We start from the raw sequence: 19,932 nt of genomic DNA on the forward strand, positions 1-19,932 counted from the left end.
CCTCCTCAGGGTGGGATCACCGCCTGGAGAACTTTTCTCCCAAATGCGGTATGTTGGCCTGATAGCAAGTCAAGTTTGTAGTGCTAGCAAAATGTATTCAGGCTGACCCAAGTTGCCGCTCTACAAATCTGCTCGACTGAGGCGCCTGCACATTCGGCCCAGGAGGCTGAAACTGCCCTAGTAGAGTGGGCCCTTAAGGTATCTGGTGGGTTGGCGCCTTCCGACTGGTAGGCGTCTGAAATTACTGAGGTGATCCATCTTGCGATGGACGCCCTAGAGGCTTTTCTCCCCCTATTTTTACCCCCGAAGAGGATGAACAGGTTTGAGTTAATACGCCAGTCCTTGGTGGCCTCTAGATAGCTTATAACTGCCCGTCTTACGTCTAGGGAGTGGAGACGCTGTTCTTTCTCATTGCGGGGATTGCTGCAGAAGGATGGTAGCACTATCTCCTGATTTATATTCTGGTAAGAGACTACCTTGGGGATAAAAGCCGGATCTAATCTTAAAGTTATATGATCATCTCTGATTTGGAGATATGGATCCTTGGTGGACAGGGCCTGGATCTCCCCTATTCTTTTGCCCGTGGTAATGGCTACCAGGAAAGCAGTCTTCTGAGAGAGTTGAAATGGTCATTCTATCACTAGGCATGTAGGGGTCCCTACATAAGGATCTGAGTACCAGGCCGAGGTCCCAGGGCGGTGTGAGCTGCCTAATTGTGGGGCGAAGACGCTGCGTGGCCTTTATGAATCTTACCACCCAAGGATGGGAGGCTAAAGGGTAGTCGAAGAAGGAGCTCAAAGCCGAAATCTGTACCTTTAACGTGCCGGGTTTAAGGCCTTTATTATATCCCGACTGTAGAATGTCTAGGACACTAGGGAGGTCGGGGTTCCTGCCGAGAGGTCGGACCTGCCACCTTCCAGGCAGAATCTCTTCCATATTTTTCTGTAGATTGCAGATGTTACCGGTTTCCTGCTGGCCAGTAGAGTGGATATGACCTGCTCAGATAAGCTCTTTGCTCTCAGGATGACCCTTTCAGGATCCATGCCGAGAGGTGTAGCCTTGCTGGGTCTGGATGGCGAATCGGACCCTGGTGGATAACATCTCCCTTCAGGGGTAGCTCGACTGGGTTTCCTACTGCCATGGCTCCTAGCAGCGGAAACCAGCTTCTCTTTGGCCAGTATGGCACTATTAATATCACCGACACGCGATCCTCGCGGATCTTCCTGAGTACCGCCGGTATCAGCGCCAGTGGTGGGAATGCATACAAGAGGGGCTCCGTCCAGGCCTGGCTCAGGGCATCTACTCCGTCCGGGTGGTCTGCTGGGTTCAAGGAGTAGAATCTGGCGACCTTTGAGTTCTTCCGGTTTGCAAACAGGTCTATACTGGGGGTCCCCCAACGCTGACAAAGCTGATGGAAGATTTCTTCGTTTAGTTCCAAATCTGTCGGGCTGACCCGCTGTCTGCTTAGATAGTCCGCTACTACGTTCTGAGAACCCTCCAGGTGGATTGCCGTTATGGAGAGGACCACCTCTCCTGCCCAGGCGAACTTTCGTCCTGCAAGTGCCTGGAGTGGTTGATGTTTTGGACCTCCCTGTGCTTCAGGAATGAGACTGCCGTTGTGTTGTCGGACAATATCCGGACATGTCGATTTCTCACTACCGACCGGTTCTGACACAGGGCTTCCCAGACCGCATAGAGCTCCCTGAAGTTGGAGGATCTGTTTCGGATGCTGACCGGCCATCTTCCCTGAAAAATTCTCCCTTCTACGTGGGCTCCCCATCCCCACGTACTAGCGTCTGTGGTGATTACCACGTACGGCGAGATTGTCCATAGCACGCCCACCTGTAAGTTCTGGGGCTGTATCCACCACCGCAGGGATCTTCTTACCGTGTCTGGTAAGGATATGGGCCCGTCGAGAGAATCCGGATGCCTGTTCCATCCTGCGAGGATTTCCTTTTGCAGGGGCCTCGACTGGGACTGGGCCCATCTGACGCATGGAATGCAAGCAGTCATCAGACCCAGAACTTCCATTGCACCTCTTATGGAGGAGCGATGTCTCAGTAGTCCCTTGACTCTGTCCTGAATTATCTGCTGCTTTTTTCTCGGTAGCTGGGATATTCTGTCTCTTGAATCCAGAAGGACTCCCAGGAAGATCTTCCTGCTTTCTGGCCTTAGGTCTGACTTCTGGTCGTTGATCAGCCAGCCGAGATATTCCAGTGTTCTGATCGTTCGGCTCCTGTCCTGAATGAGCCTTTCTTCTGATCCTGCGACTAGGAGAAAGTAGTCTAGATACGATATTATAATGAATCCCTGATTTCTCAGGTAGGCTACCACCTCCGCTACCAGCTTTGTGAATATTCGGGGGGCCGAGGCCAGCCCGAACGGAAGGCACTGGAACTGGAAGTGGCAGGTCCGGGACGGTAGACTGATTGCGAATCTTAAGCTTTGAGATGAAGGATGGATGCGGACCTGATAGTATGCACTCTTCAGGTCCAGAGTACACATGACGGCATCCCTGTCTATAAGTTGAATTGCTTAACATATTGATTCCATTCGAAACCTTTTGTATACCACCCAGGCGTTTAGGGGTTTTAAGTTTATGATTGTTCTGGCCTCGCCAGATGATTTTGTAATGGAGAATAGGGAAGAGTAATGACCTTTTCCCCTCTCCTGCTGCGGAACTGGCACTATGACCTCTGACCTGAGCAGGTCCTGTAGATCTGCCCACATGGTAGAGTCTTCCGGGACTACGGTGGGGGCGATGTACCTGTCGGGGGGAGGGGAAAAACATTCTATGCTGTACCCTTCTGTGATAGTTCTGAGGACCCACTGGTTCTGGGTTACCTTGCGCCACCTTGCTGCGAATCGTCGCCGTCTTCCCCCGACACCTATGGCGTCATTACCTTCTAGACCTGGAGGATGACGCGAAAAGAGGGGCTTTGCTTCTCCCCCCCGGCTCTGAGTGTTTCTAAAGGAGCCCCTGTTGGATCTACCCTGGCTCCTAAAGTCGGTCTGACTCCTGAAGAAGGACCCTCTACGAAAGGACTGGAGACGCTTGGGTTTTTCTTCTGGAAACCCCTTGTTTTTGTCAGACACCTGCTCTAGGATGCGATCTAGAGCTGGCCCGAACACCCTTGAGCCTGAAAAGGGGATGGAGCAAAGCTTTGCCTTTGAAGCATTATCCCTAGACCAAGACTTCAACCAAACCGCTCGCCTAGCTGCGTTGGAAAGGGAGCTGTTTCTGGCTGCGAATCTTACTGACTCGGCCGACGTATCTGAAAGGAACGCAGTGGCTGATTTCATCAGAAGGAGGGAAGCTAGGATCTCAGATCTAGGGGTCTTGTTGGATAAATGCTCTTCCAACTGCCCCACCCATAGGAACATGGACCTGGCCACCGAGGTGGCTGCTACGTTAACCTTAGTAAGGGCAGCTGCCGTTTCCCATGTTCTCTTTAATAGATCATCCGCCTTCCGGTCCATCGGGTCTCTGAGACTTGATGAGTCCTCGAAGTGGATGGCTTTTTTTTGGTCACCCTAGCTACAGGAACATCGATTTTAGGAATTTCCTCCCACAATTGTGTTTCCTCTGGGTCAAAGGGCAGTCAGCTCTTAAAGTCGCGAGACAGTACGAGTCGCCGTTCTGCCTCTTTCCATTCTTCTAGGACCATTGTCTTAATGTGTTCGCTTACGGGGAACAGAGTTTGTTTCCGAGCAACCAGTCCCCCAAACATCAGGTCCTGTCGGGACTGCGGTTTTGGAACATCCTCTATCTGCATGGTGTTCCTTACCGCCTGCACCAAGTCCTCGGTGTCCTCTAACTTAAACAGGTATTTCCTGCCTTGGTCTCTCCTGTCAGTCGGGATCTCCCCCTCCTCGGGATCCGAGTCCCTGGGGTTTGACCCCTCAGGCGAGCTTGTCTCCGAGGCTAGCTCCATCTCCCACCTCGGCCGCTTCCGGCTTGGCCCCGGACTAGGGGACTGCTGCCGTGAGAGACTGGATCTGGAGGCCTGTACTTCCTCTCGAATCAAGGATCGCATCTCGGCAAGGAGGGACGGCTGCTTGTCTCTTACGACCCTTGAAGTGCAGGGTCCGCAGAGAGTCTTGGTATAGTTGTCTGGCAGCTTTACCCTGCAAACCGGGCATCTGACAGACTTAGATGTGGCCTTTACCGAATCCTTAACCTCTGTCGGGGGGGGCTGGGGTACCCTTCTCCTGTACGATACAGAACAGGGATAGTCGGGTCAGTTGTCCTGGGCTGCGGGGAAGGCCGTGTGGGGGTTGGATTGCGCCAGGCGCACTTACCCCTCTGTCGGCTGGCGCCTCTGGGTCCATACCACCGAAGCAGCTGTTGCGTGCGGTGAGCCTGCTGGCGTGCACTGAGCTGCTGGCGCGCTGATTTCAAATCGGCGCGTGACGTCATTGCCGCGCGCCGGCCCCTTCCGCTTCCTGCCCAGCTCTGAAGCCCCTCCCACCGAGCGTCCTGCAATGGCGGTGCCCATCTGGCTTTCAGCGGGGACCCGGCTTCTAGCTGCCCCTGCAGCGTGGCCCGGGTTCTCTGTCGCCGGCGCCCACACCGCCCGTTGCGTGCGGGGCCCGGCTTCCAGCAGCAACTGCCGCGCGCCTGTGATTTGTCGCGCCGGCATCACCCGCTGCCTGCGGGAACCCGGCTTCTAGCTGTGATTGCAGCGCGGCCTGGAGCCGAGAGCCTCCCACCAGGAGGAGCGACCCCCTCCAGGAGCGACGTCCTGCTCCTTGCTTTGGGGCAGAGGAACTCCCCACCGGGAAGTGTCGGCCCTGGGCATCCTGATAGGGGGAAGGATTGGACCGGCCGCCCGATCCCCCTGCGCCCTCCGGTAAGCTTCCTGCTCCTCTCGTATATCCCTCCGTGCAGGGACAGGAAAGACACTGAGGGAAAGGGGTGGGACGGGGCATTTTAACCTCTCGTGTGCTTTCCTGTCCCTGTAAGGAGGAGGAGGACGTCCTCCATGATGCCGTCAGGTGGACGTCCTGGAAAATCTATATGACTTCCTGAAGGGTAAAGCCATTCCTGGTCATATGAACACAGCGTATATCAAGCTCATTCCTAAGGGCGATAAACCCACAGACTACACGGCCAATTACCGTCCTATTTCACTGATTAATCAAGACTTAAAGATTGTCAAAAATTATGGCAGACAGACTAGCTGGGATTATTCCTAAACTATTGGGCCCAGAACAAGCGGGATTTTTGAGAGGGAAATCGGCAGTGGGGAACATAAGACGCTCTATGATGGTAGTGGAGGCGGTTAGATTGGGAGATCATCAGGGGGCGCTCCAGCCGTGGTCATACTAGATGCAGAAAAAGCATTTGACAGCGTGGGATGGCCATGGCTAGAGCAAGTGCTAGATAGGTTTGGCGTGCAGGGGGGTTAGAAATTTCTTATCAATATACACTAACCCCAAAGCAAGAGTCCACACACCAGGGTTTTTGTCAGATACGATACCACTAGGGAGGGGCATGAGGCAGGGCTGCGCACTTTCACTATTGTTTAACCTAGCCATAGAACCACTTGCTAGATTTATTAATGGGGGGAGGGGGGGTCAAGCTTCCAAGGGATTAAAGTGGGCGAAAGTGAGATAAAATCCAGCTTTTTTGTGGATGACATCATCCTTTACATGGCAGACCCAATTGGTGATCTCCCTAGATTGATGCGGGAGCTGAATGCCTTTGGAAAGATATCAGGGTTTAGACTTAATAAAACCAAATGCGAGGCCTTGTTTCTTACTCATGTGCCCCAGGGCCATAGACAGCAGGAACGAGGACAAGCTTTCATACACGGCTTACCAATAGCAAGCAAGGAGATTAAATATCTAGGGATTTTCTTGGGAAAAGACACAAGAGATATCTATAGACTTAATTATGTTCCTATCATAAATAAGATCTTGATGGAACTAAAAAGATGGAAAGACCTGCCGTTGTCACTCTTGGGAAGGAACTACTCGATCAAGATGATTAGCTTTTCTTGCTTACTGTACCCCTTGCAGACCCTTCCCCTCCTTTTGAGACACGAAGACGTAAATAAACTAAACAGGGCCATCTCGGAATTCTTATGGAGGGGACGTAGAAGCAGAATCTGTAAACGCATGGTGATGCTCTCGAGGGAGGGGGGGGATAGCACTACCTAACATCAGAGGGTATAACTTGGCCTGTATCGCCAGACACATCCTTGATTGGTTAAGGCATACAAGTAAGCACTGGGACTAAACACTAGAAGCTGGTTGGTGTAAGCCCTGGGATCTCATAGCGATCTTGCACTCTTCAAGCTCAGCACTGGACCCAAAGGTGAGAAATTCAGTGATTTTCTGGGACACTAGGGGGGCTTGGAAAGCCATTAGGCGCAAACTGTGTATGTCATGGAAGATATCCAAATATCTGACACCATGGGGACATCCTGATTTTCGGCAGGGAAAAGACAATGCTTTGTTTAAAGCTTGGAAGGAAAAGGGAATTAACACTATGGGGTATCTGATGCAGACTCAGGAGGGTAGATGGATGACTGCGGATTAAATTTACACTAGGTGGGGGCTTGACTCATCCCATGCCCTGCAGTATGCTCAAATACGAAACCATCTATTTACTAGATTGCGAGACAAACACAAAGAATGCCATTCTTCAGAACTAGACAATCTTTTGTCCAGACATATATCCGATGTGAGCATCTCAACCATTTATCTGACCATGAGACGGACCCTACTACCACCAGGCCCACAAGAGCTGTTTAAGGGCTGGGAAACCAGACTGCGGGAAATGGGAGTGGGGAAGCTGATTGGATCTGGGTGGAACGAGTTACATAAATATGTGAGTGATGAGAGGTGGAGGGACACCCATTTCCGAATGATGCACAGAGCTATGTTGGGTTTTAATTTACCAGCTACGCAGGCTAACCAGGAAAGGCGGCAGGCCTGTCCAAAGTGTGATACCCCAAAGACAGACATTTTTCATGGAATATGGGAATTTGATCGTATACATATTCGATGGGAGCAGGTAAAAAATTGGGTGGGCGGCTTGTTGAATTTCCACCTTTCATTGGACAAAATGTTGTGGATTTTTCATAAGATAAATGTCCCTGGGTTGTCCAAATCTAACACTCAACTATTACACACAGGTGCAATCTTATTTAAACGACTTATTCTGAAACCGTGGTTGGACGGTAATGCCCCCAGCCTCCGCCAGTTGTTGACGGAACTAAAAAGGGTTATGTTGCTAGAAAAAACAGAAGCAGAGAGTCACAAAGACAACAACATTTTTCTCAAAGTGGAGAGACTTTATTGTACAACAACTCTCTAGGGAGGCTATGAATAAATTGGTCTTGCCCTTCCATAACACCAAACAATGTAATTACGCCCCCTGCTCCTTGACTGACATCTGCTAAGCTCACTAGCTGCACATTATAGCACACTGTGTAGTGAAAGTCCACTGACTGTTCACTTCCAGCCATCAGAGGCAGATTGCAAGTGTCTGCAGGAAAATAATTTTTTTTTCTTTGAGAGGGCGGGAGAGACATGAGTCCGCCAATTTTTTTTTTTGTTTTAAGGAACACCTCCAATTTCCTTAAGTTTTAACTTTAATTTACAATACGAAAAACACAAAAATAAAAAAAGTTCCTTAAAAAGGTAAAATAAAAAATATTTACCTCTAGTAGCATACGCAAGGTATGCATTGGACACTGCAATCAAATTTCCACTGTAGTACCTCTGCTCCCACTCATATTTTGCCACAGGCTGTATTTTAACCTATGTATAAACAAATAAAATGCATTAAAAAAAGGAAATAAGTAATTTTTAACGTTAAAAGGAGTTTTTACACAAACAAGACATTTTAATTAACGGGTCTTGGAATAAAAGAACGTTCTACAATTGGAAGTGATTAAATAAAATGTTCCTGTGCTTGAGATCTAATATATAAAGCTCAAAGTGTGTATGTACACTCACTGGCCACTTTATTAGGTACACCATGCTAGTAACGGGTTGGACCCCCTTTTGCCTTCAGAACTGCCTCAATTCTTCGTGGCAGAGATTCAACAAGGTGCTGGAAGCATTCCTCAGAGATTTTGGACCATATTGACATGATGGCATCACACAGTTGGCGCAGATTTGTCGGCTGCACATCCCTGATGCGAATCTCCCGTTCCACCACATCCCAAAGATGCTCTATTGGATTGAGATCTGGTGACTGAGGAGGCCATTTGAGTACAGTGAACTCATTGTCATGTTCAAGAAACCAATCTGAGATGAATCGAGCTTTATGACATGGCGCATTATCCTGCTGAAAGTAGCCATCAGATGCCTGTTCTTAGCTGAGAGGAGTGGTACCCAGTGTGGTCTTCTGCTGCTGTAGCCCATCTGCCTCAAAGTTCGACGCACTGTGCGTTCAGAGATGCTCTTCTGCCTACCTTGGTTGTAACGGGTGGCAATTTGAGTCACTGTTGCAATTCTATCAGCTCGAACCAGTATGCCCATTCTCCTCTGACCTCTGGCATCAACAAGGCATTTCCGGCCACAGAACTGCCGCTCACTGGATTTTTTTTCTTTTTCGGACCATTCTCTGTAAACCCTAGAGATGGTTGTGCGTGAAAATCCCAGTAGATCAGCAGTTTCTGAAATACTCAGACCAGCCCTTCTGGCACCAACAATCATGCCACGTTCAAAGGCACTCAAATCACCTTTCTTCCCCATACTGATGCTCGGTTTGAACTGCAGGAGATTGTCTTGACCATGTCTACATGCCTAAATGCACTGAGTTGCCGCCATGTGATTGGCTGATTAGAAATTAAGTCTTAACACACAGTTGGACAGGTGTACCTAATAAAGTGGCCAGTGAGTGTATGTGTGTATGTGTGTGTATGTGTGTGTATGTGTGTGTATGTGTGTCCGGGATAGGCATTCGCACCGTCGCAGCTACAGCCACAAAATTTGGCACAGTCACACGTCTGGACCCCGAGAGCGTCCTAAGCTATGTTGTGAGGCGAAATTTTAACCGCGCACGTTCCAATTCACCAAGCAATTTTGCCCCTATCTACATACTGGGGAAAAAGTGTGTGCGCGTCAAGCCCCGCCCCTCATTATGTCACAATGCCCCTATTTGCATACTGGGGAAGCAGTGTGTGCGTATCAAGCCCCGCCCCTCATTATGTCACAATGGTTGCCATGGCGACGCTGATGTCATCAGAGGTTGCAAGACCTGCCGCCGCTCATTATGATGTCATAATGGTTGACTATGGGATGGAGGATGTGTGATGGGTATATGGGCACTGGACTATGGGATGGTGGATATGTATGACGGGTATATGGGCACGGGACTATGGGATGGAGGATGTGTGATGGGTATATGGGCACTGGACTATGGGATGGAGGATATGTATGATGGGTATATGGGCACTGGACTATGGGATGGTGGATATGTATGACGGGTATATGGGCATGGGACTATGGGATGGAGGATGTGTGATGGGTATATGGGCACAGGACTATGGGATGGCGAATATGTATGATTGGTATATGGGCACTCGACCATGGGATGGAGGATGTGTGATGGGTATATGGGCATGGGACTATGGGATAGAGGATGTGTGATGGGTATATGGGGACTGGACTATGGGATGGAGGATATGTATGATGGGTATATGGGCACTGGCCTATGGGATGGAGGATGTGTGATGGGTATATGGGCACTGGCCTATGGGATGGAGGATGTGTGATGGGTATATGGGCACTTGACTATGGGATGAAGGATATGTATGATGGGTATATGGGCATGGGACTATGGGATGGAGGATGTGTGATGGGTATATGGGCATGGGACTATGGGATAGAGGATGTATGATGGGTATATGGGCACGGGACTATGGGATGGAGGATATGTATATGGTCACGGGACTATGGGATGGCGGATATGTATGATGGGTATATGGGCACGGGACTATGGGATGGCGGATATGTATATGGGCACGGGACTATGGGATGGAGGATGTGTGATGGGTATATGGGCACTGGACTATGGGAGAGGTGAAATGTATGACTGGTATATGGGCACGGGACTATGGGATGGCGGATATGTATATGGGCACGGGACTATGGGATGGAGGATGTGTGATGGGTATATGGGCACTGGACTATGGGATGGAGCATATGTTTGACGGGTATATGGGCACAGGACTATAGGATGGTGGATATGTATATGGGCACGGGACTATGAGATGCAGGATGTGTGATGGGTATATGGGCATGGGACTATGGGATGGAGGATGTGCGATGGGTATATGGGATCTCGACTATGGGATGGAGGATATGTATGATGGGTAAATGGGCAAGGGCCTATGGGATCGTGGATATGTATGATGGGTATATGGGCACGGGACTATGGGATGGAGGATAATTATAATTTGCTATAAGTAACCACAGTTAGTTACTATGCCCGGGCAGCGCCGGGCTCTTCAGCTAGTAATCTTATAAATGTGCCCCTGCTGTGTACTGTGTAATGGTTGTGTCTGACCGTGCAGGGACATGGTCTGATCATACCACAGCTCCTGGGGCAGGGGGGAAGCGATAGAGTGCACAGACATTACAGCAGGGGAACACAGATGATCATTTTGTGGAGGTAAATATAGGATTACAATCAAGCAGAAAATGCTCCACCTCAGAGAAAGAATTGGCAGTTCTCTATAAGCAGACCATGTTCCTGAACAGTCACACGGCCATTACACAGCAGGGGCATATTTATATGATTATCTCAGCACAGGAACATTTTATTTTAAACACATCCAGTTGTGGAACTCATTCCAAGATCTAAGAATTAACCTTCTCGACATATAACATACAGTGGGTACGGAAAGTATTCAGACCCCTTTAAATTTTTCACTCTGTTTCATTGCAGCCATTTGGTAAATTCAAACAAGTTAATTTTTTTCTCATTAATGTACACTCTGCACCCCATCTTAACTTAAAAAAAAAGAAAAAAAAAAAACAGAATTGTAGAAATTTTTGCAACTTTATTAAAAGAGAAAAACTGAAATATCACATGGCCATAAGTATTCAGACCCTTTGCTCCGTATTGAGTAGAAGCACCCTTTTGCGCTAGTACAGCCATGAGTCTTCTTGGGAATGATGCAAGTTTTTCACACCTGGATTTGGGGATCCTCTGCCATTCTTCCTTGCAGATCCTCTACAGTTCTGTCAGGTTGGATGGTGAACGTTGATGGACAGCCATTTTCACGTCTCTACAGAGATGGTCAATTGGTTTTAGGTCCGGGCTCCGACTGGGCCAGTCAAGAATGGTCCCAGAGTTGTTCTGAAGCCACAACCATTACACAGTACACAGCAGGGGCACATTTATAAGATTACTAGCTGAAGAGCCCGGCGCTGCCCGGGCATAGCAACTAACTGTGGTTACTTATAGCAAATTATAATTATCCTCCATCCCATAGTCCCGTGCCCATATACCCATCATACATATCCACGATCCCATAGGCCCTTGCCCATTTACCCATCATACATATCCTCCATCCCATAGTCGAGTTCCCATATACCCATCGCACATCCTCCATCCCATAGTCCCATGCCCATATACCCATCACACATCCTCCATTCCATAGTCCCATGCCCATATACCCATCACACATCCTGCATCTCATAGTCCCATGCCCATATACATATCCGCCATCCCATAGTCCTGTGCCCATATACCCGTCAAACATATGCTCCATCCCATAGTCCAGTGCCCATATACCCATCACACATCCTCCATCCCACAGTCCCGTGCCCATATACATATCCGCCATCCCATAGTCCCGTGCCCATATACCCATCATACATTTCCTCTATCCCATAGTCCAGTGCCCATATACCCATCACACATCCTCCATCCCAGTCCCGTGCCCATATACATATCCGCCATCCCATAGTCCCGTGCCCATATACCCATCATACATATCCTCCATCCCATAGTCCAGTGCCCATATACCCATCACACATCCTCCATCCCATAGGCCAGTGCCCATATACCCATCATACATATCCTCCATCCCATAGTCCAGTGCCCATATACCCATCATACATATCCTCCATCCCATAGTCCAGTGCCCATATACCCATCACACATCCTCCATCCCATAGTCCCGTGCCCATATACCCGTCATACATATCCACCATCCCATAGTCCAGTGCCCATATACCCGTCATACATATCCACCATCCCATAGTCCAGTGCCCATATACCCATCACACATCCTCCATCCCATAGTCAACCATTATGACATCATAATGAGCGGCAGCAGGTCTTGCAACCTCTGATGACATCAGTGTCGCCATGGCAACCATTGTGACATCATAATGAGGGGTGGGGCTTGACGCGCACACACTGCTTCCCCAGTATATAGATAGGGGCAAAATTGTTTGGTGAATTGGAACATGTGCGGTTAAAATTTCGCCTCACAACATAGCTTAGGACGCTCTCGGGGTCCAGACGTGTGACTGTGCCAAATTTTGTGGCTGTAGCTGCGACGGTGCGGATGCCTATCCCGGACATACATACACACACACACACACACACACACACACACACACACACACACACACACATACATACATACACACACACTGAGCTTTATATATTAGATTTTTGTTGCAGGAGACGAGGGCGTCAGTGGATTAGGTGTTTTAGTAAGTATGGTTTAATTAAGATTATTGAGTCTCTGTCATTCTGGCTGTGTCTTTATTTATCATATAACTATAGGATTAATAATGGAGAGGTGTCTTTTAGACGCCTCTCCATTACTAAGCTGTGAGCTTCATGTGACCGGACAATACAAAGGTGACATCAACCCCACAAATATTACCCCACTTGCCACCGCTACAGGGCAAGTGGGAAGAGCGAGGCTAAGTGCCAGATTTGATGCATCTTACAGATGCGCCTTTTCTGGGGCAGCTGAAAGCTGATGATTTTATCCGGGAGGGGGCTAATGTCCATGGCCCCTTCCTAGGCTATTAATATCAGTCTGCAGTTGTCTGCATAGCCTTTGTTGGTTATTAATTATATGGGTACCCCCACATCATTTTTGGGGGGGTTCCCCCATTTTAATAGCCAGTAAAGGCTAAGTATACAGCTGTGAGCTGATATTAATAGCCTGGGAAGCTTCATGGGTATTACCCCCTTCCCAGGCTATAAAATTATGCCCCCAGCCGTTAAACTTGCCTCTGCTGGTAATTAAAATTACGCGTGAGCCCACGCAATTTTTTTTCTTTAAAATTAACAGTTGCTGACTTTTTACAGTCTATGTACGTTCGTTCCGTTAAAGCTCCTACACAGGATGGTGACAATGTGTGTGTAGGTTAGATCATCAAAAAGTTAATTTATTTCAGTTCAATACAAAAAGTGAAACGCATATTATATAAAGTCATTACAAACAGAGTGATCTATTTCAAGTCTTTATTTCTGTTAACTACTTCACCTCAAAGCCTGTTTTCAACTTCCTGACCAGGCCATTTTTTTTCAATTCTGACCACTGTCACTTTATGAGGCCATAACTCTACAACGCTTCAACGGATCCCCGTGACTCTGAGACTGTTTTCTCGTGACTAGAGTTGAGCAAATTTGGTCGGATCGGGTTTCGTGAAACCCGACAAACAAAATTTGAGTCGGATGAAACTGGTTTAACTAGGGCAAAAAAAAGTCGGAGTTTCATCCGAAACCCGACCCCAATGTAAGTCAATGGGGAATAAAAGTCGGCACTGAGTGGATGAATTTCCCGATCCGGCCAAAGTCGCTCAACTCTTCTCGTGACATTTTGTACGATAGTGGTAAATTTCTTCGATATGACTTACATTTGTGAAAAAACGGAAATTTGGTGAAAATTTAGCAATTTTTGAATTTTGAATTTCTATGTCCTTAAATCAGAGAGATATGTCACAAAAACTAGTTCAGAAACATTTCCCACATGTCTACTATACATCAGCACAATTTTGTTACCAATTATTTTTTTATTAGGAAGTTATAAGGATTAAAAGTTGACCAGCGATTCTTCATTTTTTCAATAAAATTTACGAAACCATCTTTTTTTTTTTTTTTAGGGACCATCTCACATTTGAAGTCACTTTGAGGGGTCTATATGACAGAAAATACCCAAAAGTCACAGCATTCTAAAAGCTGCAACCATCACGGTGCTCAAAACCATATTCAAAAAGTTTATTAACCATTCAGGTGATTCACAGAAATTTTTGGAATGTTTAAAACAAAATGAACATTTAACTTTTTTTTTCTCCACCCAAAATTTACTTCAAATCTAATTTGTTTTATTTTACTAAAGGTAAGAGGAGAAAATGGACCCCAAAAGTTTTGTTCAATTTGTCCTTAGTAAGCTGATAACCCATATGAGCAGGTAAAACACTCTTTGGGCGCATAGCAGAGCTCAGAAGGGAAGGAGCGCCGTTTGACTTTTCAATGCAAAATTGGCTGTAATCGAGATCAGATGCCATGTTGCGTTTGGAGAGCCCCTGATTTGGCTAAACAGTGGAAACCTCCCACAAGTGGCAGCATTTTGGAAAGCAGACCCACTTAGGAGCTTATCTAGATGTGTGGTGTGCACTTTGAACCCCAAGTGCTTTATAGACATTTATAAATGTAGAGCTGTAAAAATATATCTTTAACAAAAATGATCTTTTCGCCCCCAGTTTTCTATTTTCCCAAGGATAATAGGAGAAATTGGACCCCAAAGGTTGTGCAATTTGTTCTGAGTATGCTGATACTCTATATGTTGGGGTAAACCACTGTTTGGGCGCATGGCAGAGCTCAGAAGGGAAGGAAGACCGTTTGACTTTTCAATGCAAAATTGGCTGGAATTGAGATCGGACGCCATGTCGCGTTTGCAGAGCCCCTGTTGTGCCCAAACAGTGGAACTCCCCAATTCTAACTCCAACCCTAACCCTAATCCCAACCCTAACCCAAATTCTAACCCTAATCCTAACTTTAGCCTCAACCCTAACAAGAAAATGGAAATAAATACATTTTGGTTATTTTATTATTTTTTCCCTAACTAATGAGGTGATAAGGGGGGGTTTGATTTGCTATTTATAGCGGGTTTTTATGTTTGGCAGCTGTCACACTAAAATAAGCTTTTTATTGCAAAAAATAGTTTTTGCATCACCACATTTTAAGAGCTATAATTTTTCCACATTTTGGCCCACAGAGTCATGTGAGGTCTTGTGTTTTGCGGGACAAGTTGACCTTTTTATTGGTACTATTTTCGGGCACATGACGTTTTTTGATTGCTTTTTATTTAGATTTTTGGGAGGCAGAAGGAACAAAAACCAGCAATTCATAAATTTCTTTTGGAGGCATTTATACCTTTCCGTGTGTGGTAAAATTGATAAAGGAGTTTTATTCTTCTTGTCAGTACGATGACAGCAAGTTATATCTTTTTTTATGTTTTGGCGCTTTTATACAATAAAAAAAAATCTAAAAAATATATATATAAATATACATAAATATATAAAAAAAATATAAATCTAAATATTTTTATATAAAAAATTATTATTGCATTACTTTATTCTGAGAGCTATAATTTTTTTATTTTTCCGGTGATGAAGCTATACGGCGGCTTGTTTTTTGCGGGACAAGATGACATTTTCAGCGGTACCATGGTTATTTATATCCGTCTTTTTGACTGTGTGTTATTCCACTCTTTGTTCAGTGGTATGATGACAAAGCATTGTTCTTTCTACCTTGTTTTTTCTTTTTTTTAATGGTGTTCACTAAAGGAGTTAACTAGTGGGACAGTTTTATAAGTTGAGTCATTACAGACGTGGCAATACTAAATCTGTGTACTTTTATTGTATAGATTTTATTTAAATATTTATTGATGGAATAAATATTTATTTTTCATTATTTTTTTTTATTATTTTTAAAATATTTTTACAATTACTTACAAAAAAAATAATTTTTACTTTTACACCTTGTCCCACTATGGGACACTAATTTTGCGCAGTCTGATCGCTTCTATAGCATGGAGCTCTGCATGCTATAGAAGCTGTCAACGCTGCAGCTTCTATGCACTAACCTGAGACTTCGTGACATGCACTGCCCATGACAGGAAGTCTCTCAGCTTTGGAGACCTGGATGTTGTCATGACGACATTGGGTCTCCAAGGCAGCGATCGGGACCCCGCGTTATGCCGCGGGGTCTCGGATCCAAAGGCATAGGGGCCGACAGTCCCTATGCCTGCTCCCGGAATGTTGCTGTCATGTTTGATCTCAGTGTTCCGAGGGATAAAGTGCCTGGAGCAGTCCGTGAGCATGGCTGATCGCGTATGACGTACTAACCAGTCCATGGGCATTAAGGCCCAAGGCACATGGACGGGATAGTACGTCAAATGTCAGAAAGGGGTTAATGCCCGCTCCACAGCTAACAGCTCCTTCAGATTAGACGACACATCCTGGATTAGACGACGCATCCTGCTCAGAATGGGTCCACGCCCCCTGGAACCACACCTCCCCCATATGAGCCCCCCCAACTCCTAAGGCTAGCTTCCGTAGTAACAACCCGGGAGATATGGTTTAGCCAGGGAACCCCTTTACAAAGGTTTGACAAGGGTAACCACCAACGCAGGGACTGTATGGTAGAGGTAGACAAAGAAAACTTCCTTTCTAAGCATACTCCCAGCTGACGATCATTATGTAAGACATCCCACAGCAGGGCCCTAGTATGGAATTGGGCCCAGCGATCAGCCGGAATGGCAAGACGTGAGTACGCCCAGAAGTGACATCGACCCCTAAGAGACATAGATCGATTATTTACAGCCCTCAGCACCTGTCGCCGAATACGTCTATCTGACTCAGGTAGCCGACGTTCCTGAAGCCCAGAGTCCAGGACGAAACCCAGGAACTCCTGCACCTTCAGGGGCTGCAAACGTGACTTCTTGATGTTAATAAGCCACACCAATTTCTCTAGAACAGACATTACCCCCTCTAATTGAGTAGTGCAGTGCTGGACTGAACGGCCCGCAATCAAAAAGTCATCCAGATAGGGGACCACCAGGATGACCTCTGCAATCTCTTTATAATGGCCATGTCTAATTGTGCAGGTACATGGTCTGATTATACAGAACAGCTGATTATTTCTGTCAGGTAAAGCATTGGGTGAAACTTATGTTTTTTCATTTTAGAAAATGTGTAGGATTTTTACTGTCTTATCTAGTCCAATATTGAAGATAGGATATGACAAGACGCATGTTCTTAAGTTGTCAGCGTATATTAATTAGTTTTCCAGTAAGTTCTTTCTTGTAACAACCGCCACGCAGAGTAAGATGGTCTGAATTATTTCTACTGGCTTCACAATATGTTTATGTTACAGAATGCATCCATTTCCTTTGAATACAAGTATCGCTTAGTATATTATTGCTTCAACTTTTGGCAAACAAAACTGAAATGTTCTAATGAATTAAAGTGTTAAAGGGGTTGGCCACTTTTTTTATAATGCAGCTTTTCTCACAAACTGACGAGCACCACTGTCCATACAACAATGGCTGCTGATGGAGAAACTTGTGATCAACATGGAGCATGCTCCCCCTCCTCCAACAATTTTAAACGGAATCTGTCACCATATTTTTCGCCTATCAGCTGCCGGCACAGCCATCAGGGGCTTATCTACAGCATTCTGTAATGCTGTAGATAAGCCCCCAATGTAACCTGAAAAAAAAAAAAAAAGTTAGATTATACTCACCCTGGCATTCGGTCCTGTCTGATGGGTGTTGCCGTCCAATCCAGCACCTCCCATCTTCTGACGGTGACGTCCTCTTCTTTGCTGCCTGTCGTGGCTCCGGCGCACTGTTGAGGGCAGAGCAGAGTCCTGCAGTGCGCAGGCGCCGGGAGAGGTCCGGCGCCTGTGCACTGCAGTATTCTGCTCTGCCCTCTGCGCCTGCTCAGGAGCCACGACAGGCAGCAAAGAAGAAAACGTCACCGTTAGAAGAAGCGAGGCGCCGGACCGCAACACCCATCGGACCAAGACCGGACCGCCGCCCCGGTGAGTATAATCTAACTCCTTTTTCTTATCTTTCAGGTTACATAGGGGATTTATCTCCAGCATTACAGAATTCTGTAGATAAGCCCCTGATGGCGGTGCCGGGAGCTGATAGGTGAAAAATAGGGTGACAGATTCCCTTTAAAGACTAAAGTGCTGTGCAGTTTTTGAGTAAAACTGGACAAACTAAATTACGTGACCATCCCTTTAAAGAGACCCCAATATATATAATGCATACATGCATAAATAGCAAGATTTTAAATTAGAAATACAAACCAAATAGGGCAACATCAACGAACCTTTATAGACCCTAAAGGGTTTATCAAAGAATGTGATAAAAAGGCCACGTCCCCTACTTCAAATTGTCAGTCAGTCTCATGTCACGACAGGCTGGTATCTGAAGAAACACTGCTCCTGAGAAAAATATTTTAAGCTTCAGGGCTGTGAAATAGGAGTTGATGTTAATTTTTGCTGAAGTCAGAGTCGGTATAAAACGGACCAACAGCTAAAATATATAATACTAGCTGAAGAGCCCGACGTTGCCGGGACATAGTAACTAACTTTGGTTAGTTATAACAAATTATGTTTATTCTCCATCCCATAATCCAGTGTCCATATACCCATCACACATCCTCCATCCCATAGTTCCGTGCCCATATATCCATCATACATATCCTCCTCCCATAGCTCCGTGTCCATATACCATCACACATATCCTCCATCCCATAGTCCCGTGCCCATATACCCATCATACATATCCTCCATCCCATAGTCCCGTGCCAATATACCCAACATACATATCCTCCATCCCATAGTCCCATGGCCATATACCCATCACACATCCTTCATCTCATAGTCCAGTGCCCATATACCTGTATGATAGGTATATGGGCATGGGACTATGGGATGAATTATGAATTATTTCTATTTGCTTCACAATATGTTTATGTTACAGAATGCATCCATTTCCATTGAATACAAGTATCACTTAGTACATTTTTTCTTGAATTTTTGACAAACAACAGTTCAAGCAATATTATATATGTATGATGGGTATTTGGGCATGGGACTATGGAATTTACCTCAGTGTTTTAGTATTTTACCTCAGTGTTTTAGTATTTTATCTCAATGTTTGACCAGTATTTTACCCGGTATCTAACCTCCGTGTTTGGTCTATATTTTACCTCAGTATTTGGTCAGACTTTTTCCTCAGTATTAGGTCAGTGGTTTACTTCCGTGTTTGATCAGTATTTTACCTCAGTATTTTAGCACTTTACCTCAATGCTTGATTATTATTTTACTTCAGAATTTGGTCAGTACTTTTCCTCAGTATTTAATCAGTATTTTTTTTCTACGCCGGTAACAATAGAGAGCGGCAGTAATGGAGGAGGGGGCGATTAATTTCTTCCATGTGCTCTCTGCTCCTTTCTGGAAAGGGGGGGGGGCAGACAATGGCTGGGAGCTCATGTTCCCAGGGATGCTAGCTTTCTCCCACCCCGTCAGTGTCTGCTGAGGTGTTGTGGAGTGGGAAAACTGTTGCTCATAGCAACCAATCACAGCTCAAATTCTTTTAAACTGCTCTGGGGAAATGAAAGATGCTTAGTGATTGGGTGGGGCTATGTTAAGTGGGCGTGGCCAATACAGATAGATAGATAGATAGATAGAGATAATATAGACATTGGATTCAATGTAATATGTGCTGTTAATTTTCTCATCATTTGGGAAAATTATGAAATGTCCTACAACTATCTGTTCTTTTCTTGATCTAGAGATCTCGGCTTTTAGTTGAGATGAATCTGTGCTGCACTCGATGTAGATGCTCAGTAGTGACCAGTGCTGTGCAGTCGGACTCGGGAGTCAGGGAAAGTGAGGAGTCAGAGGTTTAG

The 19,932-nt window shown here is 46.1% G+C and overlaps 1 protein-coding gene across 3 annotated transcripts in view; it reads right to left on the bottom strand.

Moving 5' to 3' along the window:
* EDC4 (enhancer of mRNA decapping 4) overlaps window positions 1-19,932 on the bottom strand; it is a 634,971-nt gene that overhangs the window by 553,043 nt on the left and 61,996 nt on the right. For all 3 annotated transcript variants that reach the window (XM_073576355.1, XM_073576356.1, XM_073576357.1), the window contains exon 4: window positions 7,674-7,773. In XM_073576355.1, the coding sequence (XP_073432456.1) occupies window positions 7,674-7,773 (100 nt within the window). The remainder of the gene's footprint in view (window positions 1-7,673; window positions 7,774-19,932) is intronic.

This window comes from Dendrobates tinctorius, unplaced genomic scaffold (assembly GCF_039654945.1).
Source record: "Dendrobates tinctorius isolate UK_male_01 unplaced genomic scaffold, ASM3965494v1 ptg000048l, whole genome shotgun sequence".
Taxonomy (NCBI): domain Eukaryota; kingdom Metazoa; phylum Chordata; class Amphibia; order Anura; family Dendrobatidae; genus Dendrobates; species Dendrobates tinctorius.